At 38.2% G+C, this 24,162-nt stretch overlaps 2 protein-coding genes and 1 long non-coding RNA gene across 3 annotated transcripts; 2 read left to right on the top strand and 1 right to left on the bottom strand.

Annotated features, from left to right (window-relative positions):
- The first annotated feature begins 755 nt into the window (after positions 1-755).
- Positions 756-2,753, top strand: LOC134812801 (laminin subunit alpha-1-like). The gene is made up of 5 exons (XM_063820369.1): positions 756-1,138; positions 1,293-1,451; positions 1,705-1,806; positions 2,133-2,263; positions 2,402-2,753. The coding sequence occupies exons 1-5, from the start codon at positions 940-942 to the stop codon at positions 2,468-2,470; spliced, it is 660 nt and encodes a 219-aa protein (XP_063676439.1). The 5' UTR covers positions 756-939; the 3' UTR covers positions 2,471-2,753.
- An 11,876-nt stretch (positions 2,754-14,629) lies between these two features.
- On the top strand, positions 14,630-20,008 carry LOC134812321 (leucine-rich repeat-containing protein 23-like). Its single transcript, XM_063819701.1, has 9 exons — positions 14,630-14,704; positions 14,924-15,036; positions 15,160-15,211; positions 15,339-15,446; positions 15,726-15,819; positions 16,063-16,190; positions 16,322-16,473; positions 19,281-19,476; positions 19,650-20,008. The coding sequence occupies exons 1-9, from the start codon at positions 14,651-14,653 to the stop codon at positions 19,719-19,721; spliced, it is 969 nt and encodes a 322-aa protein (XP_063675771.1). The 5' UTR covers positions 14,630-14,650; the 3' UTR covers positions 19,722-20,008.
- A 197-nt stretch (positions 20,009-20,205) lies between these two features.
- Positions 20,206-20,864, bottom strand: LOC134812320 (uncharacterized). Its single transcript, XR_010159917.1, has 3 exons — positions 20,799-20,864; positions 20,499-20,693; positions 20,206-20,264 (listed from the first exon to the last, which is right to left on the bottom strand). It is a non-coding gene; the product is annotated as an uncharacterized LOC134812320 (long non-coding RNA).
- Between the last annotated feature and the right edge of the window lie 3,298 nt (positions 20,865-24,162).

The following is a 24,162-nucleotide window of genomic DNA, read 5'->3' as shown; positions in this document are numbered from 1 at the left end:
TCAAAACATGGCGTAGCCTGTCGAAACCTGCCTACTGGCCCCTGAGTACTGGAACAACCCTATCGACTGTGCTGGCCTAAGACTCCCTCGTTCTCCGATCGTCATCCTCATATATCATATCCGAATCTCACTGAGTCCGCTGCTCATTATCGTTAAACTCTGCCGCTCATTATACATCCTTACGATCCATAGACCACCGTCTGAAACGGTAATCGTACTGTAGTGCGACACGTATTCTAGTGCGAAGCCCGACAAAAACACCCTCTGTCGCACTACAGTACGTGTCGCACTACGATCCAGGTAGCGTACTCTAGTACGACAAAATATCCTGAATTATTTCCCAGTTTAGGTAGCGCATTGTAGTGCGACAGTGTCGGCCTTGAAAATCCTCTGTCGCACTACTACTAGGGTACGTGTCGCACTACAGCACGTCAACGTGAACCTATCTTCAAGTTAAACACAAAATCATTCAAGCACAGAATGACTGGAAATTATGGGAATTTCCGAGGTTCATTACAAGTAGCGTAGCATCTGAGACAATATTCTGTACCATATTGATATAATAATCGTAAGAAGTCCACTAATCACTCGCTTGGGCAATGTTATCGGCATTGTTGTTAATGAACCTCTGCTGAATCCGGATGATGATTAGCACGCTCGGGTGAATTCAGGTATTAACATACAGAATGTGTAAGATAAATATTAGAATATCTAAGATAAATCGTCAGATTTCTGGTTCATACTAGCTGGGCTTTGTCTTGCCACCCTGCTAGATTATATAACGCTACAACTTTTCCGGTTCTGGTAAAATTCACATTTGCAGTGATAACTCTAGCTCCTCAGATTCTGCAGATTACATTTTCCTGTTAACCTCGTGAATACAGTCCCGAGAAATCAACCCTAGTTTTATTTCTGACTTGAAAGTCGAAACTTTCCAAAATGTTTCTCCTATTCAGTCTCATAATCTGCATCGTATCTCCGGTTGTTATTGCTAAAACAGTGGACAGAAAGTACACGCGTTGTGCTCCCGATCACTATGGTATCGACGAAGGCCAAGGAAGTGGGTGCGAGCCATGTGATTGTAACGCCTACGGTGTGGCGTATAAGTCAACTCTGAACGAAAATAGAAAGCGAGATCGTGAGTTAGATCAGAACATTATTTAAGATTTGGAATTGAAATGGTTTCTTTTTTATCCCTCTGGATATATTCTGCGTACTTGTTGGGTATATTATTGAATTTGCTCATTTCTACTATATTAGTGACCCTGTTCAATAGTTTTGAATTGCACCAGGTGACATGTCATGTGACCAGATGACAGGACAGTGTAACTGTGCGGTGATCTTTAACGTCAGTCTCCGAGAGAAGTACACTCAGAACAAGTATGATGACCGACGTTGTGACGGCTGTCCAAATCTCCAATACCTGGACCCTGATTCCCGGTCGTGTGTTGGTAAGTGCTCACTTTTTACGGAGGTCTCTCTTGCCATTCGTTGATTCCTTCAGATCGCTTAACTCAGGTAGATCGTCGTCCACTTAGAAACGGCCCTCATTATACTAGAGTTGGTACAACAATTAACCAATCAGCTGCCAGCAGTGACCATTAAATCAGAGCTTACTGTCACGTCTCAAAAGAGACAGATCGCTCTCCTCCCACTATTTAAATCTAGTCTATAATTTCAAGAAATAACTCCCATACACCCCAGATTGTAACTGCCATCCAGAAGGATCCAGAAACTTCCAATGTGACCTTTATACTGGAAACTGCGAATGTAATCCTATGATTGTTGGACAACAGTGTGATACCCGTGAGTGTGATTTTAAACACTGTTTCGCTGCAATTCTTGTTATATTTATTTAAAACATTGTAGTACCATCACATACTTTTCCTACTAATAACTATTGACTATGCAAGACCCTCTTGCTCAATTTAAGATTTCGTAGCGAGGTATTCTTACTAAGTAACAAAGAGTTTGACACACTTACAGTTGCAGTGTAACGATCACTAAGCATATCCAATATCGCTGCTAGCTAGATCTGAACCACGTGCACTGCATCAAGCCCTGTTATTGGTTACCCAGTAACCCACGTGCACTGCATCAAGCTTTGTCATTGGTTACACTTATCTCCTCAGGCGGTTGCGAGTGGGAAAGATGGAGTTACGGAGAATGTGTGGTGACAGACTTTTTAAGGTGTAGAGGTACTAGAGAGAAGTCCCGCCAACAGTTCCCCGCGGGAGGAGGATATTTTTCAACCATCACCAAGGTACATTTCTTTTTAATGTTTTATCACTGCGGGCATAACAATCCATTTCTATTTAATTGTTAGTTTAGATATTTGATATTTCAAATATCGTTTTCATCGTTAATCTTTGCTTTTTACTTCAAGTCTTTTCATTTTCAGGTTGCTGATTGCGCTGAAGTAGAAGTAGTCACAATACCCTGCAAACAGCGTAATTGCAATGACAATTAGAAACTGCCAATCAAAACTCATCACTCTTTAGATCCTTTCACTCATTTTGGAATCTTGTTGAAGGAAGGATTAGGACGGTTTTTGACCTTGGGGTTATTTCTTGTACATTTTTATAGTTTAATTTAAGAAACCACCTAAATTTAGTCATTAGTTTTCACATAAATTTTAAGTCGTCTGAGCAAGACGTTGGTTTTATTTATTTAATTTTGCATTTCGTTTTTAAAACATGGACAGCCAAGAGGTGGGTGAATTGATATTCATGCTTCCCCGGAATTAAAAAGAGTTGATTATATTGTATATGTTAATTGCAAGTTTTGACAATCTATCCACACTCATTGTATTGATATGATCAACTGACAGCATTACCAACTGATTACTATTAGGGGTCGTTCATAATCTTACCCTCCCCCTGCCTCCGTAATCAGCTTTAGTTTTACACATCTATGTCAAAATTATTGCTCTAACCAGAGCCCAGAGCCCTCTCGCTTGCAGTAGCGCGTCAAGCAGACGCGTAGACATGCATGGCTATGTGAATCAAAATTACACTGTGCACTAGCTTATAAATCATTTGGAAACCCCCTTCTACTTTTGCCGCGATTACGTAATACTTGAACGACCCCTTATTGCAGATATCTTGAATAGATATTAGATTCACATAGCCATGTGTATACGCGTACTGCGTGACCCGGACGTGCTTGTTTCCCAAGCCTTCGGCGTGGCGGTCGCGCGCTACTGCAAGCGCGAGAGGGCTCTGGTTAGAGCAAGTTATTAAATATAATTGTATTGGACAACGGCAAACGTACTGTCACCAAGATGTAAGTAGGTCGAACGGAAAAATTAGGTCTCACGCAGGAATTAGGTCTCAAGCAGGCGCGGTTGTGTTGTTGTATACTTCTCTTGTGCAGCGCACGCAAAGATCACTGAACTACTATACTGAGCTTGCTGGTATATTATATGTAATATGGCTCGCTTCTCTTTGGGTTCACCTAACCATGTGCTTGCGCACTACTGCGGCCGCGGGTGCGCAATTGCTTCGCAAGTTACCGCCGGGAGGAGGGCGCCACTGCAAGCGCAAGGTTGTACTTGTAGGTTTATAACCTTCCAGGACGCGCGCGCGCTGAGTTGTAGGTTTACAACCTACCAGGACGCGCGCCGAGTTGGACTCGTCGACGTCAATATATGGAACAGATATTTAACGAGTATCACCCGTTAAGCGCTGAGTTCAGAGTTGGACTCGTCGACGGTCAACAATAATTGGAACAAATATTAATTACGAGTATCACCCGTTAATATAATCGGAACAAATATTTTACGAGTATCTTCCGTTAAGCGCAAGGGCTCTGGATAGATATAAGTCCAAACTTTATTTGCAGTTTTCATAATTTTGGCCTATAACTTTTACAGTTTTATTCACATATCAAAACAATTTTTATGTGGTCGTAATCAGCTCAGCAAGCAAAACATTTTGCGGTACTAATATTTCAAAATTTAAACATTAAAGAAATGTTTGTAGCGCGATGCGTTACTGTGCCGCGCCGCGCACTTAATAAGGCTTCTCACAGCGTCTTTTGGCGCGTATCTTGCTGGAATTCCTCAATTCCTGGCTAGATCGGCGAGATGCGCTACTGTGCCGCGCCGAGCTGCCATGAATTGACATCGTCAATTAAAGAAATGTTATTTAATTTTCAAAATTTTTGAACCTGACTTTTTGTGTGAATTATTGAAAAAATTTTTGAAAAATTTGGTGCTTTTAATGTTGTATGTTTAAATATTTTACCCAAATTAATGCGTCGATGAAATTGATGAAGTTGATGATGAAGTTGAAAATGTTGAATGTAAAGGTTTCAGAAGACAAAAGATTGTAGCATGTAGGTTTACAACCTACCAGGACGCGCGCCGAGTTGGACTCGTCGACGGTCCTATATATGGAACAAATATTTTATTGTATCACGCGGTGACCCCCATACCACTGTCGCTTTGCAATATAGTATCGTTTTCGACGATACAGGGGGAGCCGCGCACTTCGTGCGCGGCGGGTCATACAACGTATGACAAATATTTTACGAGTATTACCCGTTAATGGTTAAACAAAAAAGTGAGCTGAAAAGAAGACAAGATTCTATTCTATTTTATTGATTATTATATTTATTGCAATAAACATATAATATCCATTACTCCAGGAGTGATGATAGGCTAGGATATAAAAAAGTAATGCGTCTGACCGAGCTGAATACGATGCTGTAAAAATTATTCCATAATGATCAACATTCAAAAAGTTATAGGCATTTTTAGCAACAAATTATCCATTTTTCGTCAATATTACATACTTGCAATGCACAGGAGGCCCACATAGTTATATTGCAAAGATATACAAAGATATGCTCAAGAATATCGAAATGCAATGTTTTGTAGCGCGATGCGTTACGGTGCCGCGCCGCGCACTCAATGAGGCTTCTCACGGCTAGATCGGCGAAATGCGCTACTGTGCTTCGCCGAGCTAGCTGCGATGAATCGACATCGTCAATTAAAGAAATGTTATATTTTCTGTATTGACTTTATCTGAGGAAAAATGGACTTTCTAGAGAGGAATCGGTTGAAATCGATCCTTATAAAAGGCAGTAAGTCCGCAATTCTCTCAGAAAAGGGAATTGTTTGAAGTACGATATGGACCAAATTTGACCGAGGAGTATCAAACAATATGACGGAAAAATGAGCCTCCTCGGCCATGGCCGAGCAGTATCAAAAAATGATCCTCCTCGGCCGAATGAGCCTCCTCGGCCAAGTGAGTATGGTTTTTTATTTTATTTTTAAAAATGAGCCCCCTCGGCCACCATACACCATTAACCCTCTCTGACTCTATATTTAAAGGGTGATACTCGTAAAATATCTGTTCCATATATTAGGACCGTCGACGAGTCCAACTCGGCGCGCGTCCTGGTAGGTTGTAAACCTACAAACTCTATATTTGAGGGACGGACCGGAGATCAGTAAGCCACGGGTAATGTATCTGACCGAGGGATTTCTGCAATGTCATAGTTTTAAATTTTATTTATGATTGTCGCAGAATTTAATATAATCACATAAAAATGATCCTCCTCGGCCGAATGAGCCTCCTGGCCTCGGCCACGTGAGAATGGTTTTTTATTTTATTTTTAAAAATGAGCCTCCTCGGCCACCATACACGTGACAGGCTAGTAAAACGTGAATTCGATTATTTAGGGCTCGGGTTAGGGTTAGGGTTGTGGTTAAGATTATGGATAGCTTCGGGGTTATGGTTAGGGTTAGGGTTGGGATTAGGGTTTATGTAAAACCGTTTTGTACGGCTGCAAAACCAAAAAAACAAAGTCACGTGAACTTTTTGGGCGAGCGATTTAGTAAGAGCCAAATTTGACAGAATATGTTTCGACAGGAAGACAGGGACACGGGAAGACAATTTGTAGGTTTATAACCTACCAGGACGCACAGGGGGAGCTGAAACCAGGTTTTCGATCAAACGCTGCCATGTGTAGTCAAACGTCGCCAAAAGTTGCTCTCGTCCAATGAAATCGCTGCATTATGTAAGCCAAGCTCCGCATATGAATATATGTAATTCAATTATGCATACTGACTTGCAAAATGCAGCGATTTCATTGGACGAGAGCAACAAACGAGATTATTATTGTTATTACATCTAAAATAGCTAATAATTTAATTAAATATTAACAAGTGGATAGTGAAACAAATTTTCAAATCAAAATATAATGACACAAACATCATCACACATCATCAAAAATATATCTACTAAAGTTTAAAAATTATCTTAAATATATTGGCCTAAACAACCAAGTTAAAATGAATCTAATTTACATACTTTCCACTACTATATAAGTTGATAAAGCGTTTTTTAGCAACATGAGGATTACACACAAGATATTCATTGTGCTTCTCTTTATTAGTAGCATAATTTAATCCCTCGATCTTTCCTAATACTTCGTCCGAAACATACCAAAAATGACTATCATTTACAGATCCGTTTAAAATAGTCTCTTTTTTGAAAGCCTCTAATCTTATTTTAAAACTTAACACAGTCCCACAATTCTTGACATCCGAGGGGAGTTTGTTCCAATATGGTCTCACCCTCTCCGGAAGAAAAGAACTGTGGACTTTCTTCATTTTACTGCTACTTTTACTGCATCTACTGTTTGATACCACATTAAGACCAGATCTGCTCATACTGAACAAACCAGCTCCGTAATTGGCCAAACCACTTATCATTTTAAAAGATTCAATGAGGTCCCCACGTATTCGCCGCTCTGCCAGCGTTGTTAAATTGAGGATTTCCAGTCGACGACTGTATGGAAGAGTACCCACCTCGTCAATCAGACGGGTAAACCGCCTCTGGACGCTCTCCAGCTCCAAGATGATCCCCCAACTTCCATGAGCCGCAACTGGACTCCACAATTGAACACAATACTCTAAATGGGGTCTTATCAAAGCTTTGTAAATGGATATCATCACAGATTTTTCCCTGATAATCAGATTTCTAACAATCCAACATATCATTCTGTTGGCTTTAGATATTGAAGCCTTAATCTGTTCATTCCAAAGCAGAGAGTTATGGGTTATAACTCCCAAGTCTTTTTCCTGTACAGATTCTGCCAATGTAACTCCATTAAGAGAATAACTTGATCTTGGGTTATCGTTAACATCTAAATGCATTACCGAACACTTAGTAGGATTGAACTTTAAAAGCCATTTACTCTCCCACATCTCTAGTTCGTTCAGATCATTAACTATAGTTTCATGCTCGGAGGCATTAGCTATAAGCTTAAGATCATCAGCAAATATTTTAACTTTACTTTTAATGTTATCTGGTAAATCATTAATAAATAACACAAATAGTAATGGTCCAAGGACTGATCCCTGGGGAACTCCTGACCATACAATCTTCCACTCTGAAGTTTCACCTTCTACACACACTCTCATAGTTCTATTTGAGATAAAATCTGTAATTACATCTAAAACTTTACCAGTTATCCCTAGACTCTCTAGCTTGTTAATCAAGCGATAATGGGGAACAGAATCGAAAGCTTTACTAAAATCAAAATAAAATAAGTCCACAGGAGCACCTTCATCTATTAAATTATGTATAGTGTCGAAAGTCTCCAAAAGATTTGACAAACAAGATTTTCCTTTAACAAACCCATGTTGGTCCTTTGAAATACGGTCTTCTAAAAATTCTAACACATGGGATCTAACAAACTGTTCATAAACTTTACAAAGAATACAAGTAAGAGAAACTGGTCTATAGTTAAGAGGGTCAGACTTAGAGCCCTTTTTAAAAAGTGCAACTACAGATGCCGACTTCCATATCTCCGGAAGATTTCCAGTATCACTACAGGCACTAAATAATTTAGTAAGAGCTGTTACAAAACTAGCATCTCCAGCTAGGGACTTAAGCAGCTTTGGATGATGCCCATCTGGGCCAGTGCTTTTAAAAATATTAAGCTTTAATAGTTCCTTTTTAACCTTATCAAAGGTAATAACAATATCAGATAAACTATTAGTATTCTTACTATAACTTCTAGGTAATGGGCCGAGTGGCTCATTAACAAACACCGAACTAAAGGCACTTGCAAGTACCTCTGCAGACTCCCCTGCACTAGTTATATAAACAAATTTAAGTATATTTTTCTGGTTATTGCTATTTGTCTCTTTTAGATCAGTTCATTGTGGGAGTTGCCAGACTGTTCACTATGCTCACCCCTGACTCTGTATGGGAGAAAGTTTCACTATCTCTTGTTCAGATATTTATTCCCCTGCTCCTTCAGAAACCATCAGCAAGGTCCAAAGCCCGTGAGAACAACAAATATCTGATCTTCAGGCTTCAGAAATGGGATGTCGGAGACATAGAAGGACTGTTGTCAGAAATTCTGACTCAGAATGTAAAATGATACAGAGCCGCCTTCAGAAGATAAATGTCACCAATGATCTCAACGAAAAGAAGGCATTCTGCCAGAGAATGCTCCAGGGTAAAGTAAAAGAAGCCGCACGACTAATAGATAATGAGAAGAGAACAGGAATTCTTCCTATCAATGATGACATGATCAAACAGCTGCGAGAAAAACACCCTCCTTCAACAAAGCGTGATCCAACAATCGATATCGAACCTGTACTGTTTGAAGAAATTGACGGCGAAGCCATCAAAGCTGCTGCCAAGAACACCCATGGATCAGGAGGCCCCACTCTCATTGATACTGACGGTTGGAAACATATTCTATGCTCCAAGAGCTATGGAAAATGCAATGATACCTTAGCTCAAGCCATAGCCGATGTTACTAAAAGATTACCTAGATTATACAACCTAGATTGTACAACTCACTTTGAAGATTAAACTGTTAAGTGATGAGTGATTGGGCTCATTAAACATTTTAGTAGCGGAGACATGCGGATCAGCTTCTTGAGGTTCTAATAGTTCATTCAGACAAGAAGTTTTACTTTTTCAAATTTAGTTGTTCAAGCTGCCTGAGTTCAGAAAGTTTGCCAAAGGGGCCCAGGTATTCTTGTCACCTTTACCCTGAGACGAGAGAATGACTTTTTTACCTTTGATTTGAATATACCATGAGTGATTTCAAGGTCGTTCAGTGCCAACATCTGACGGAATGAATTCCAAAGGCAACTATAAGATTTGTAAACGAAACTGTTTGAGGGCATGGTTGTTATAAGAAGAGTTTCTTTGCCAGGTCTTTTAGACAAACAGAAAAGTTCAAATAGTGCAATTGGTGTTCGATACTTAAAGACTTTAAAAAGTTCATTGCAGCAGTGATACGCGTATAAATTATGCAATGTCATGAGTGATTGACGGGCAAAAATTGGCTTGGTGTGCTCTCTCTCAAAGAATTTGCTAGTAAGTTTCTGTTCACTGATAGGTCTAGTCCTAGCACATGTCATAAATTTATCAAGGTATGCTTTTTTGTCACCAAACATGATACAAACACACTTTTTCTGGGCTACAAATAGTGGTTGAAGTTTATTATTACTTGCACCTCCCCAAACGGTAATGCCATAAGATAGGTGACTTTCAAACAGTGTGTGGTACTACAGTGCAAGCAGACTGATCCCCTTAGACAAGTCTTGCGACGGATTATGACAAAAACTGTAACAAGAACTATCAAAGAACACATTAAGGAGGCAAGTGGCTCCCTACAAACCTGCAGTGGCATTGAGTCAGGTATAGAAGCTGTAGTTCATTCAATGGCCTAGAATTTTGCCAACAAAAATAGCCAAGGCCTTCTCCTAGTTGATGCATCAAATGCGTTCAACAGTTTACACCGAGAGCTGGCTCTTGATACTTTTGCAACAACCTGCCCTGTGTTTCACCAGTTCCTTAAAAATACCTATCAAGCAAAGAAGCAGAATCAACTATGGTGTGGTATGCTGGCGACAGCTCTGCATGTGGAAGATTCATCCAACTGCTTCATTGGTGGAATAGACTCTGTGAAATAGGCCCAAGATATGGGTAACACCCGCTAAAAAGACCAAATTCTAATTGTCAAGAATCCAGAAGACCTAATTCAATGAAACAATAAGTTTTCTATGAAACAATAAGTTTTATTTTACATTCCTTTCATAAATAAAATAATCAGAGCTTAAACCACGAATTAGTTAACTAGAAGTAAACTTGAGGAAATATTCTTTAGTGGTTGAATATAATTATTTTACAAACTTTATTTGTTAGTATTTTATTATGGAAAGTGGTTGAATTTAGTGAGACAAGGATACAAGGATACAAGGATACAAGGATACAAAAGTGATAATTATTTTATTGAATTCACAATAGTTATAATTCTGAACAAATTTAAGGTTACACAATTCTAGTTATTTACAAATGTGTAGGGATAAAATAGAAATGTTTTATAATACTTATTTTGAGGTCCTAGGCCTATAGCATTATGCATTGGCCAGTATTTGAGTGAAAATCTGGGCTCTTAATAGTAGGCTGTAAAATGTTCGGTTTCTCTATTGTCTCAGAAAAATGTCTACTTTGCAGTAGGCAATTCTGAGTGGCAGGAATGACGGACCAAAACGCTTGGGGCTAACAATGGCCCATTTACAAACCACTTCAGACATGGCAATGATGTCATTTATGCTTAATTCGTCTGAAACTGACCCTACTGCACTTCTAACATTCTATAAAAATCTCTTCTAAAATAGGTATAAAAATGCATAACATAAAACTCACAAACAAAATGTTTATAATCCTTATATAATAAATTTCTCTAGAACTTTAAAATGTCTACAAAGGGAAGTACGAAGACAAAGTTCCAGACTAGATGATGACTTTTATTTGTTGAAAGTTCCTCCTGCTCCTCATTTCAGACGAACGGATGCTGCATTTATGTTTTGTGGACCAAAAATTTGGAATGAACTACCCTACTCAGTGAGATCATTATCATCTGTAGAATGTTTTAAAAATGCACTAAAGACATTTTATTTCCACCTAGCTTTTGATAATATTTCTAATATTTGTCCATAAAGTCTGAACTGATATGAAAGTGCTTAATTTTGGGAACTTCATACAAATATTTGTTCATAAAATCTGAACTGATAAAAAGTCCATAATCTTGGTATTTCAACACTAAGTCTCGCTTGAATGACTGAAATGTACATCTTTGTTGGGTATATTTTAATGTCGAAGCGTGTAATAAATGTTAGAATTTATTTATTTGTTTATAAAACTAATAAACCTATATACGGTATATAATATATAATGTTCATCTTGCACCCAGAGAAAGATGTGATCACAGAGGTAGTTTCGATATTATGTTCATGACAAGGTATGGGGCTGCTGCAAGTTATATTTTGCTAAGATATTACCGCTTTTTCAAGCTTAAGTAATCTAGGCAAGGTCAATTAAAGTTTTTGAATTTTGTCGAACACTGTTTAAGGCTAAGTTCCAGTCATTTGGTTCTCCTTCCTTTTGAGTGTGAGTGATGGTGATTCTTATGGATGATTTGAGGTGATTGGGCTTATAACAGGTGAATGTAGTTAGCATGAGGTTTTGTCGTACTGTATTCCATATTGTCCCTGCTCTGTATATGTAGCTGTCTGATGGATAAGGTGTGAGAATGAGTGTCTCTTTGCCAAGTTTGCCAGATGTTTCAAAGAGGGAGTATAGTGATTCAGAATAAAACAAATATTCAGAATAAAACAAATATTATATTCAAATCTCTTTATTCAACAATATTAAATCATTATAGAACCTAATTTGTGGCTTGATCGTTATGTTAGGGCTATTCAGTTAGCTGATGCTGACAGGCACCACATGGGGCAGAGACTTAGGACCATTACGCTGGAGCTCTGGAGACTTACAATGACCCTTTTTGAACCCCATGGCAGTGCTAGTTTTATTATGGTACAAATTGTAAATCGAAGTTATGAAAACGATCAAGTCACTCCTGTTTTACACTATCAACAGCTACTTAAAACAACCTAGATTGTACAACTCACTTTGAAGATTAAACTGTTAAGTGATGAGTGATTGAGCTCATTAAACATTTTAGTAGCGGTGATATAGGGGTTCTATATTTCAAGACCTTGAAGATGCCATTAATACAATGGTAGAAGTACAGATTGAAGCAGAGACCCTATTTAAACACCTGGGAGTTAAGATCACGACATCCGGATAACGCCATCTTGGTGCTGTTGTAGGCTTAAAAGAATTCAGGGAAGAGTACATCAAAGAAAAAGTTGAAAAATGGATAGTTGATATTGATCAACTAGCATATGTAGCGACGGAAGAACCACAACTGGCTTATTCGGCCTTTACTAAAGGAATATGCCACAGATGCAATGGAGATACTACATGCGTACTATACCAGACATTGGAGAGCACTTTGTCCCACTAGAGAGCAAGATCATGCATGTGCTCATTCCAGCCCTCCTCAGTCGCCCTGTCAACCAGCATGAGAGAGATATCATTAAACTGCCTGTTCGATGTGGAGGCCTAGGTATCATCAATCCCATCAGGATAGCATCCCGTGAATATGCAATCTCAGTGGCACTCACTGAAGATCTTGTGAGTTTAATCAACCAACAAGACCAGGATATCACCAAGCTGGATATGGGCAAAATGAAAGAAAACAAAGAAGAACTGAGGAAACAGAAAGATGAGTTTCTATCACAAAGGTTCAAGATGCTTTATAATGGGTCAGATCATCTTCTTAAGAACCACTTAAACCAAGTAAGAGAGAAAGGAGCATCAACATGGCTTTCAGCATTACCTCTAAAGGACCTCAACTATGTTCTAAACAAGCAAGAGTTCCAAGACAGCATACGCCTACGATATGGTTGGAAGATCCAAGGAGTGCCTTAAAAATAAAATCTAAAGTTTGCATGAGAAAGATAAGAAAGATCTCTATGAAGAGAGAGTAATTCAGTCAGAGAAAGGGTCCTTTGTCCCACTAGTCTTTACAACATCTGGAGGTATGGGTCCACTCTGCACTGTGTTTGTAGATCGTATCTCTGAAAGGATAGCTGACCACAATAAAGAAGCTAAGAGCCAGGTCAAAAATCACATCAGAACACGATTCAGGTTTGATCTGTTACGAAGCACACTCATAGCACTCAGGGGAATCAGAGGAAGACAAAAAGCCCAGCACCTTGGACCAGGGACAAAAGGATTTCGCGGCATGTACGAAATCGCGAAATTTCCCATTCTCCGCGACAAATTTTATGTATAGTTTAATGTATAGCCTGTTAAATTTCGCGGTATCGCGAAATTTGGCCAAAATAATCGCGAAATCCTTTTGTCCCTGCCTTGGACTGGATGACGTATCCTTCAATCTCATACCTCAGAAGACGAGCTAATGATCCCAGGGGGGACTCCCAACCCACTCACAAGCAAGAGCCACTTTGGTCTACTTGCTGTGAGGTGTTTCAGCTACATGGGTTGGTGGTCCCCCCTCTTTTAAAATTTTTTTTGAATTGTGGGAGTTGCCACATTTGTTGGTTGAGAATGCTCAACATAACATATATGATGCTTAATTGCTTTATTGACCCGGGCAGGCACCGGGGCAAACATTCCAACACCAGTGCTATTTCATTCATCAGAACACATTTTTATTAAATCTAAAATAGCTGATAATTTAACTAATTATTAACAGGTCTCTTTAAGTGGGCAATAACATACACTTTATAAATTATATAAAACTTCGTGACGCCACTGCTCTAGAAACACACTTTTTTAGAAATTTCACTTGCCTATCCTCTAATATCACCTAATTTGTTCAATTTTAGGGAGGGGTGCCAAAAGGGGAGGGGGCGCCAACAGGGGGGTCAAGAAGAAAAGAAGATGACAAAAAAGCTTCTAGATTCAAAATCTTCCAAACGCTCTTCTTCTATTGTGATGAATTTCCGTTTATCAGAGGTTTCTTTGCGAATCCAACTTTCAGTACCTCAATCGTTTCTTGTGTCATCCTCATTGACTTTGATAAATACAATGGTCAATGATTCAGTCAAAACAGTGAAATTTGGGCCGTGGAAAGTTGAAATGTGAAAATTTCCTACTGATAGAACATTCCATCAAAGTTTTCTCCGGATGTACAGCTTGCACTACCTTGATGGCAACTTGTGTTACTCTCACCGACCTCACTGATTGGTCACTGGTCAAAAGATGTGAAATTTCGGTCAAGAAGACGACAAAAAAGCTTCTAGATTAAAAATCTTCAAAAATCTTTTCTCCTATTGTGATGAATTTCCGTTTATCAAAGCTTACTTTGGTAATCTAGGTTTCAGTACCTCAATCGTGATACGTGTGTTGTGCCATTCATTTTCAGATGCAGCACTCTACAGTAATCTGAAAAAACGTTCAGCAAGTTCGGAAAGAACAATATCGGTAATTAAATATTTAATGGGCGTGGTCTGAAATATTCGAATTAAAAAATTTTCGCGACAGAATCCTTGGCATATCATCTGCAAAGCAGTAAGTGTCATATATAAAACACGGCGGTGGTTTAAGACCCAGCGTATGTTTTTCTTACTTGTATGGTGCAGAATACTTGACTACAAGACGTAGAGGGCGATATACCAACAACATGCTTTGATTTAAAATCGTTAAGTTGTCCGTTGGAGTTTTAATGATTTAAATTTAACTTTCCAATTTAATAGCTGACTTTAATCTTTATCTAGCCTAACAGCAATATGTCTGACGAGGAGGAGAATAATCTTGAAGAAGGAGAAGAAGAGGAAGAAGGGGTAGGTTTTACGAAAATAGTACTTTAAATTAGGGAATTTTATTAAATCACAAGCACAAAGTATCATCTAGATGATGCACGATTTTCGAGTATCGTATGTCAAATGAATGGCTGAAAATGTGCACATTGAACTAATCTTGAACTGTTATTGTAAATCTGTTTAAGTAGTAAAGATTGAGTGAGTGGATAATATCCCATATCTATAAGTATATTGTATCAGGAGCCAGTAGACTGCAAGCTTACAGAACAAATGTGTGGAGATAGCTTAGCTCTTCTTTGTAAGATCGGAAATGGTTTGTCACATGCTTACGTCAAGATGGACCTTCATGGAAAGTGAGATATTTCGGGATAAGATGCTCCGACTTTTCCTCGTTTTACTGGAATTAATTTTAACAATTATTGTAAAATGTAGTTAACTTAATTAACAGATAAAAAGTTAAAACTATATTGTTTCAGGTCCTTGACGGATATATCAATAATCAGTGCATTTGTGCACGTCAGATATCTGGTGAGAACTTGGATTACATATATTATTAAAACTTTATGCGAAAAAGAAGCTCAGTTGAAATCGTACTTTTTTGTCTGATCTATAATATTATAATGCTGTCATAGATTCTAGAATATTTAATTCCCAGGATTTGTCGTTCAACAAACTGGACTCCCTCACTCCACTGTCCTCGCTGACCCACTTGCTGACTCTAAAAGCTGATAATAACAGACTTACCACCGCTGCTTTGCCTCAGGTTTGCTCGCATATAAACGAATAATATCAAGATTGTAATTAAATGTTACATTTTGTACTGGTAATTTTTGTACGATTACATTTTGTGGTGCCCCCTTCGAAGACAACAAGATGTAGCGCGCTGGAGCTATTACTCGTTTTACGCGCGTAACGGTTGTTAAATGCATAGTGTAAGCAGTATATGTTGTCATGGTAACTGTACAAAATTCTCCGATAATTTCAATGACAACAAATTTATCGAACCTCCGATTAAGAACACGTCTGACAATTATACTTTCAGATGCCATACCTTCAAAGGGCAAGTTTCCAGAACAATAATATCACAACAACAGAAGGCATTTCTCACCCTCTTCTGGAAGTTCTGAATCTCAACAGTAAGTTTTTAAACTTTGATTCTGAACAGTTTACAACTTAACTAGTTTAACGGAGTAAATGGCACCCAATTACAAATGACATCCAATAACATGCATAAAGACTTTTGATCTGATCGATCAATTTTGATACTTTTGATGAATGGTGTATTTTGGAGACATCTATGATCTATCTCCAAAAGGTCTTTGAAGTGATAGGGATTTAAACTACATTTTGTGATACATTTACTACGAAACTCTCTCCAGACAATCAGATAACGGAAGCAAAGTTTGATGCTGAAGCCCTGAGGAAACTGTCAGTTTTAGAAATCAGAGGTAACCAGCTGACCTCTACTGCTGGATTAGGACTGCCCAAACTTCAGCGACTTTATTTGGTTAGGACTTGTCACTTTAATAGACTCTTCCCAAATTCAATTATGTCCCAAAAGATGGTTTATTGGAATCAATTACAAGTATTCTAAGTTTTCTTCATTTTATTTATTTTTCTTGACGTGACTGAAATCAGGGAGAAAACCTAATCACACAAGTAAGTGACTTAGACAAGTGCATTGCTCTGAAGATACTTCATCTCCGGGGAAATGGTGAGACAACCAATCAACTGGAGACACTAGATGGCTTCTCCAAGAACATGGTCGCTCTTCAGTATCTCAATCTGAGGTTAGAAAACATCTTAAGTATCTTAATCTGAGGTTAGAAAACATCACCTTCCCAGGGATTGGAGTAATCTTAAGTTCATATTTTGCATGAAATGCTCATAAAAAGTACAATATCTATTGACTACCTTATCGGACCTTATTTGGACGGACATTACTTGAACGCTGGAGGCCCTAGCGTTCATCTTAATGTCCGTTCAAATAAAGTCCGTTCAATTAATGTCCGTCCAAGTTAAAGTCCGTTGAAATTTTTTTTAAAATTTTCCATTTCGAACTTTTTGTCCAGAATATGACAACTTTGAGAACTTTATTGTGCCGTAAGTTAACGACGGAAAGGTTCTCCTTGGTCTGCCGGAGGCACAGAAAACTCTACTAGTATATGATGTTTTCAAGCGCTCCTACTAAATCGCTCGCCCAAATTTTAAGAAAATTCTTGTGAAAAGGCCCTTTGGGCATGAAAGTGATCGGAATGGACGCTGATTCCGAATCACCCCCCATGACATAGGGTTAAGGGGAGATACACCAGAAACGTTTTTGCTCCGAACATCGATTTTATTTTATATTATGGTTAAATAGACAAAAAGAATAAGATTTCACACCTTCAAAATTTTCTAAAAATATTCCCTTATCGAGAAAAAAAATATTTTTCTTTTTCGAAAATTTTTAAAATTTAGAGAAGTCTGTCACTGTAATACCGATAGTTCGGCCATTTTAAAAGTTTTTTAGCTGATTTTTTTACTGAACATTACTTACACTCCGTACAAGACAACCCTTTAAAAGGTTATATAATTGAACAATAAATGACCAAGTTACAGACCGAACAAGGTGAAAAAAGAAAAATTGGGATTTTTGCCTACCACCAAAGTTGTACATTTTACCACTCGCCCAGGTCATCAGATATCGCTTCAAAAATTCTTGTGAGTGTAGCTGATGATCATATCAAACTTTTTGGAACAGGATTTCTCTCAGTTTTGAGTTTTAAGGTATGAAATGTGGCCTTAAACGACTTAGTAAAATTCATCGTAAAAAAGGGCCAAACATGGCAGAATTAAGGCTTAAAATGCCTATAACTCAAAAAGTATCAGTTTTTTTGAAATAACTTTTACAGAATCGTAATCAGCTTGAGAAGACGAATCTTTTAGTACGAAATAGGTGATTTTAGAAGACAAATTGTCTTAAATAATTTTCCAGCTCGAACACAAGGGTCCCCCCTTGTATAAATTTTGTACAAATTGTACACATTCTTTACAAATTTTGTGTCTTTAACTATTATCAATTTGGTACTAAAAGATTCGTCTTACCAAGCTGATTACGATCCTGTAAAAATTATTTCAAAAAAACTGATACTTTTTGAGTTATAGGCATTTTAAGCCTTAATTCTGCCATGTTTGGCCCTTTTTTACGATGAATTTTACTAAGTCGTTTAAGGCCACATTTCATACCTTAAAACTCAAAACTGAGAGAAATCCTGTTCCAAAAAGTTTGATATGATCATCAGCTACACTCACAAGAATTTTTGAAGCGATATCTGATGACCTGGGCGAGTGGTAAAATGTACAACTTTGGTGGTAGGCAAAAATCCCAATTTTTCTTTTTTCACCTTGTTCGGTCTGTAACTTGGTCATTTATTGTTCAATTATATAATCTTTTAGAGGGTTGTCTTGTACTGAGTGTAAGTAATGTTCAGTAAAAAAATCAGCTAAAAAACTTTTAAAATGGCCGAACTATCGGTATTACAGTGACAGACTTCTCCAAATTTTAAAAATTTTCGAAAAAGAAAAATATTTTTTTTCTCGACGAGGGAATATTTTTAGAAAATTTTGAAGGTGTGCAATCTTATTCTTTTTGTCTATTTAACCATAATATAAAATAAAATCGATGTTCGGAGCAAAAACGTTTTTGGTGTATCTCCCCTTAAAATGCTTCCCGGGAGAGTTATGGGCAAAAAACCGTTTTGGTCACGTGAAAGGCTAGTAAAATACGTATTCGATTGTTTAGGGCTCGTGTTAGGGTTAGGGTTGTGGTAAGGGTTATGATTAGCTTCGGGGTTATGGTTAGGGTTGGGATAAGGGTTTATGTAAAACCGTTTTGTACGGCTGCAAAACCATAAAAACCAAAGTCACGTGAAATTTTTGGGCGAGCGAATTAGTAAGAGCCGTTTTCAAGGGTCACTTGGCGGAAAAAAGTCGACGAAATTATGGCACTCAACAACATAGTTCTTGAACTAGTCCCCGCCAACATGACAAACTTGTTCCAGCCTCTAGATATCACGGTAAATCGTGTTGCCAAGGACATTGTCCGACGTTGTTATAGCTCATATTACTCAGGGGCGGTAATGAAACAGTGCTAGGAAAGCTCCACGTGATGTTAAGGTTAACCTTAAGTTGTCTAAGATAAAACCACTTCACGCCGAATGGCTTGTAAAAGTTAACACTGAAATGCAGGACCGGGGTAGTTTGATAAAATAGGTTTCCATAAAGCTAGAAATCACTGATGCTTTGAGCATGGACTATTTCATGCACGACAACCCATTTGATGAAGATGATATGTGATATTAAAAACTGATCATGTACACATATTTTAACATTTTTACTGCTCAATGACTGCTTTTTTTACTTACTGTATAAAAAATGGATTTAAAAATCATTTGCTGAAATTTAAAAAACGTCAAAAAAATTCGGATTTTTGATGGTTTTGAATGCTTTCGAGCGTTCATATTAATGTCCGTTCATAATTATGTCCGTTTATGTAATGTCCGTCCAAATAAGGTCCGATAAGGTATACTATTATAACAGACTTGCCCACTTGCAGAGGCACTAAGATATCCGCCCTGAAGCCGGAAATCAAGAAGATAAAGTGTCTGCCGATGTTACGAGGGCTGATATTAAAGGACACTCCTGTGGCTAAAGAGGAGGAGTATCGTATAGAGGTTATCATGAACATCAGGAATCTAGAGAGACTTGACAAGGACATCTTCACAGACGAAGAGAGACAGGAAGCTCAGGAGGTATGAGGAGAAGTCGGGGGCTGCGAGGGTGGGTGGGGGTTTGGGGGGGGGGGGGGGTAGATTTAAGGGTTTACATCTTCCACAAATATGAGTATATCATTTTTGGTTTACTGCAGCTCTTATAGTTTAATTAAATTTCCAGTTATGATTCTAATGTGTCGTTCCCGCCTCAGTTGTATCGTCAGAGAGAAGAGGAAGGAAAGCTGAGCGAGAGTAATCCAGAAGGAGCTATGTTTCTCGACTGAGAGGCTAGCTAAAGCACTTCATCGACTCGAACCAGGACTCATTTGGTGGCAGCAGCCCTGTCTTGATTTAGAGTATAATTTGGTTTTCTTGAGGTGTATTGCGTTGCATTTTAGAATCGCTTTCCATCTCGGAATTCTCACTACAATTGGGACAGGGCTGTGTGTAACGAACTCAAATGGATCTGTCGGTCGATCACATGTAATTAAATCCTGCTGCAGGCCGTGTTTATATCTGATTAAACTCTTGTAAATATCTGTAATATTAATATTTTGTTGAACAATTGAAATATTTGATTTTGTTATTTCGTAAATAAATAAAAAGTTCTGAATATACAACTAATTACAATTTACATAATAAACATCGCTCAAAATAAAATAAAATCTGGTTGTGTCTGGGGTGTCGATATGATCGACATGTAATTTAAAAGATCCTCTCTTTTTTCCGCATATCCTCACGTTCTTTAATGGCACGCTTCCAGGATATGATAATGATGTTTTACGAGGGAGAAACGATATTTCGCCTCTCTCAAATTTGTCTAGCACCTGTAGTGTAGTTAGGTAAAGGAACCAATATTGTGTTTACAGTTATCTTGATGAACATTTCTATCAGAACAAATTTTCATTTATAAATTCAATCTCAATTTGAGATTGAAAACTAGAGTTTGATTAAGGTGGTTTGAGGTATTGTGGGAGTGGGGGGAGGGGGTGGGGGTGGCAAACCTACGTTAAAAAGTGTTATTTTGAACTTATTTATATTCTAACATCCACGCGGCTCACCTCGTCTTCAATAGCTGACAGTTTTGAGGACCTCTTATTATTTTTAGGGTAATAAAACAGGTTGACGTAAGACCACAAGTTATGTTCCTGTTTGTGAGTGTCCCAGTCAATTCCTTTCCCAGAAACCTCGTCTTTTGTGAGCCCACAGATGGAACAAACACCGCTCATGTCCTCCAATGAGGTTTCTCTCAATTTCTGGAGTAATAATGATGTGAGAATTAAAATTCGGTAATATTTTCAATAAGACTCATTAGAAATCCTTAAACTGAAAATGATGAGTCGAATCTGTTATTATGTTACCTCCTGTGAGGTAAACCCGTCCAGGACCAGGGCAGTGACCACTTTCAAACCAATGATGGAATAGAAACATCAATTGCTATTCTGATCCACATGTCAGTAAATGCTTTCTTATCAGTCCAACTGAAACGTTATATTTGTTGGATGTACTGAATTTAAAAACTGAAAATATTGAAAAATAATGGATTCACATATTACCTAATCAATTTTTACCCCCCCCCCTCCCCCTCCGTAATCGGTTTTACACATAGTTATTGTGTCAAAATTACTCTAGCATAATCATTTAGAAACCCCCCTCGGATGATTACGTAGTATGTGAATGACCCATAATGGATTCACAATTTTGAAACATTTCAGCTAGACAAAGGCTGGGCTCATCTGCGAAACCGAAATTTGAAATGCATTAATTAAATATAATATAACACAAATATTACAATTCAAGAGTATTCTGTATTCTCTAGTACCTAATTACCTAATAGGTGACATAATTATAGGACGCGATATCCGCAATCCGGGGATTTTCGAAAATTTTGTACCACCATTTTTTTGTGCCCGGAATTATGAAAAATTTCTGCGAATGTATTTATACATTCGCAGAAATTTTTCATAATTCCGGGCACAAAAAAAACTGCTAAAAATGGGGACAGTTTATAAACTGTCCCCATTTTTAGCAGTTTTTTTGTAATGTTGCACTAACTGTGGTTATCAATCCATCATTTTCTAACCAGAGATCTACTTAACTTAATATATTGATTTTTTACCCTCTCTGTGTGATCTTTCGATTTTCTGCGGAATAATCAAAATGCGGAAAGAAGAAATTGGAAATGATCCCAGGATGAAACTTTGGATTGAGATGACGATATCGGATATACCGCTCATGGTTATAATATTTCTCTTCCTTTTTAGCTTTGCGGTTATTCTGGTTATAGTTCAATTGCGGGTTTTGTATTTCCCTTCCTCAAGTCAGATGGAAGACAAGTCTTCTTTGACCCTTTTCATGTGTCTCAGACGGAGAAAGAGGATTTCGAGAAGCTCTACCGAAGGGTGTTTAGGTTTATAGTCCCGTTCAACATTCCGCTTTGTATCTTAGTTTTAGCTGTTTGTACCACAGTGCTACTATACTACTGGAGGAATCGCGGGACCCTCACAAACACAATATTTCTCCTAATAACAGTTGCCGATTTGGTCACGTGTGTGGGTCACCTGATCCTGATGATATGTGTTGTCCTCCTATCATATGACGTAATACCTCCTATCTCTGCTACCGTGTGTGTGGCGATGCACACCGTACTGTCACTGCTCGGATACGCCTTATCTGTCCTTTTCAATGTGGTACTCGCTGTTTTGAGGACTGGTAAAATATCCTTTCCTTTCCATCAGGTTAATGTGAGAGCTCTGAAGATAGCGATAGCTTTTATAATCGGGTTTCTAGTATTGCTGTCTACAGTGGATGTTTGGTATGTCATCTACGTTGAACCGAATCTTGGAAAGTTCCCTTGGATTACACTTTGGCTGAATGTCGCGATTTCTTTTGTCGGTCATAACTTGTCGAAGTTTCTGTTAACAGTTGGGTTCATTCATGTTCACATACCTAGGAACGTGTTCTTGATGATCCCAAACTTACTAGCAGGGTTGTTCTGTCTAGTTCCGATAACCGTTGTCCTAGGTTGCCTGGTATCCCAGTTTTTAGTCACATGGCTCAGAGCTCGCGCACGTGACCCTGACCACCCTGTGGTCACTGATTGGTCACATGTGAACACCACAGTCTCAATCCTGTCAGCAGCTTTCTTGGTCTGTAATTCAGGAATAGCTGCCCTGCAGTTCCACTACATCTGGCCAACTCGCATCATCTCGGATGATCCCTTTGCCTTGTTGGTCTGTGAATTGATGGTTAGCACGACGCTGCCGCTTCTGAACGCACTTCTGACACCGCTCATCATATTTACCAGAAGTAAGGAAATGAGGAGGAACGTATTTATGGTGATCCGAAGGGTTTTGTCTCCAGCTCGATACTAAAACTTGATACATCTAATTGAACAGCTCGCCATTAACATGGGACGGATAACAATATAACTCTGATCGATATAATGGTAAATATATTTTTGAATCTCTCGCACAACTCCTGGTTGATTATATTTTTTTGATCCTGCTTTCGAGAATTAAGACTAACATTCAATATTATGGAATGATTTCTAAATATTTCTTAAAAGATTTTTGTTCAAAATACCGTTTATCTTCGAATTTAGAGTTTCATTTTTTGTTTTTGTTAAAAATACCACCTTTAAAATTAAATTTAGGAAACAAAACTTGGATATCTTTGAAATAATTTCACCTAAATTTACGCCGCCATTTACGCTTCGCAGATAAACATGCCTCCTATAATTATTAACATGATATTAGGAAGTATCTGTAGTTATGGCCACCATTGCTGTTTCTCATTGAGTATCTGATTGCTGTACTAAAACATTGAGCCAACGTGTTGCAGTACTCCATCTTGTCGTTATCAAACATGGAGCGAGCGAATGTAAAGTAAATCATGGAGTAGATGTAGATAATAAACACTGCAAACGGTATTATCACCTGACGGAGGGTTGGAATAATTAATTAATTAATTGGGTTTAAATCATAATTAACATTTTAACGTCCGTGTTTGTGGTATGCGTGTTCCTCTCCTCTTCAGATCAACCATTTATAATAGAAACGCAAATAATGCTGTTTACACATCACATTTCACAATCAGTAAATTGAAGATCACCCTGAATTTAGCTTATATCCTCCTCTTGATTAAATACCCACCAAAAGTTGGTCTCTGTTGGCAGTGGCTCCTCGTATTACTCTGTTGAGGAGATCAAACATAGCCACTATATGCATCAAGTGTTCACAGTACAGCTGACCGTGAAAACTGAAAAACAGTGTGAACCGTGTTACTTTTAGTGTATTTAATTTGATCATCTCATGCAATACGCCCACGATAGGTTGTGATGAAATACAACGACAAAAACTGCTCAAAATATATCCATTCGTTCGAACTATTCGTATTACTCACAGGATTCCAAGAGCACTGCAACTAATCATTATAAGAAGCCAAACATTGTAGAAGGAAGTGATGTCGATCTTCATCCTGTGTTTTGTGTTCTTGAGGGCGTTGGCTTGCTCTGAGCTCTGTCCGTGTCCTAAAACGTGAAGTTATGATTTTGGACTATGGCGTAACACCAAATTTATTGTGTACTATTGTAATAAGTTTTCTTAGAGTTAGACAAACAGGACCACATCTTAATCATCATGGTATTTCGTCGAACAAAATTTGGGAGGTTTGTGTGAATGACTCACCCCAGATTAAAGGTTTGTGTGAATGACTCACCCCAGA

The sequence above is a fragment of the Bolinopsis microptera genome, chromosome 3, assembly GCF_026151205.1.
Source record: "Bolinopsis microptera isolate Bmic1 chromosome 3, MBARI_Bmic_1.0, whole genome shotgun sequence".
NCBI lineage: Eukaryota > Metazoa > Ctenophora > Tentaculata > Lobata > Bolinopsidae > Bolinopsis > Bolinopsis microptera.
The sequence above is the reverse complement of the archived record's forward strand: the minus strand, read 5'-3'. Positions and strand labels throughout refer to the sequence as shown.

Excerpts from the sequence above, each read along its gene's own strand:
- LOC134812801 (XM_063820369.1), top strand. The coding sequence starts at position 940 with ATGTTTCTCCTATTCAGTCTCATAATCTGCATCGTATCTCCGGTTGTT. Across the intron at positions 1,807-2,132 it reads TGGACAACAGTGTGATACCC|GCGGTTGCGAGTGGGAAAGA; the intron begins GTGAGTGTGATT and ends TTATCTCCTCAG. Across the intron at positions 2,264-2,401 it reads ATTTTTCAACCATCACCAAG|GTTGCTGATTGCGCTGAAGT; the intron begins GTACATTTCTTT and ends TTTCATTTTCAG.
- LOC134812321 (XM_063819701.1), top strand. The coding sequence starts at position 14,651 with ATGTCTGACGAGGAGGAGAATAATCTTGAAGAAGGAGAAGAAGAGGAA. Across the intron at positions 14,705-14,923 it reads GAGAAGAAGAGGAAGAAGGG|GAGCCAGTAGACTGCAAGCT; the intron begins GTAGGTTTTACG and ends ATATTGTATCAG. Across the intron at positions 19,477-19,649 it reads AGAGACAGGAAGCTCAGGAG|TTGTATCGTCAGAGAGAAGA; the intron begins GTATGAGGAGAA and ends TTCCCGCCTCAG.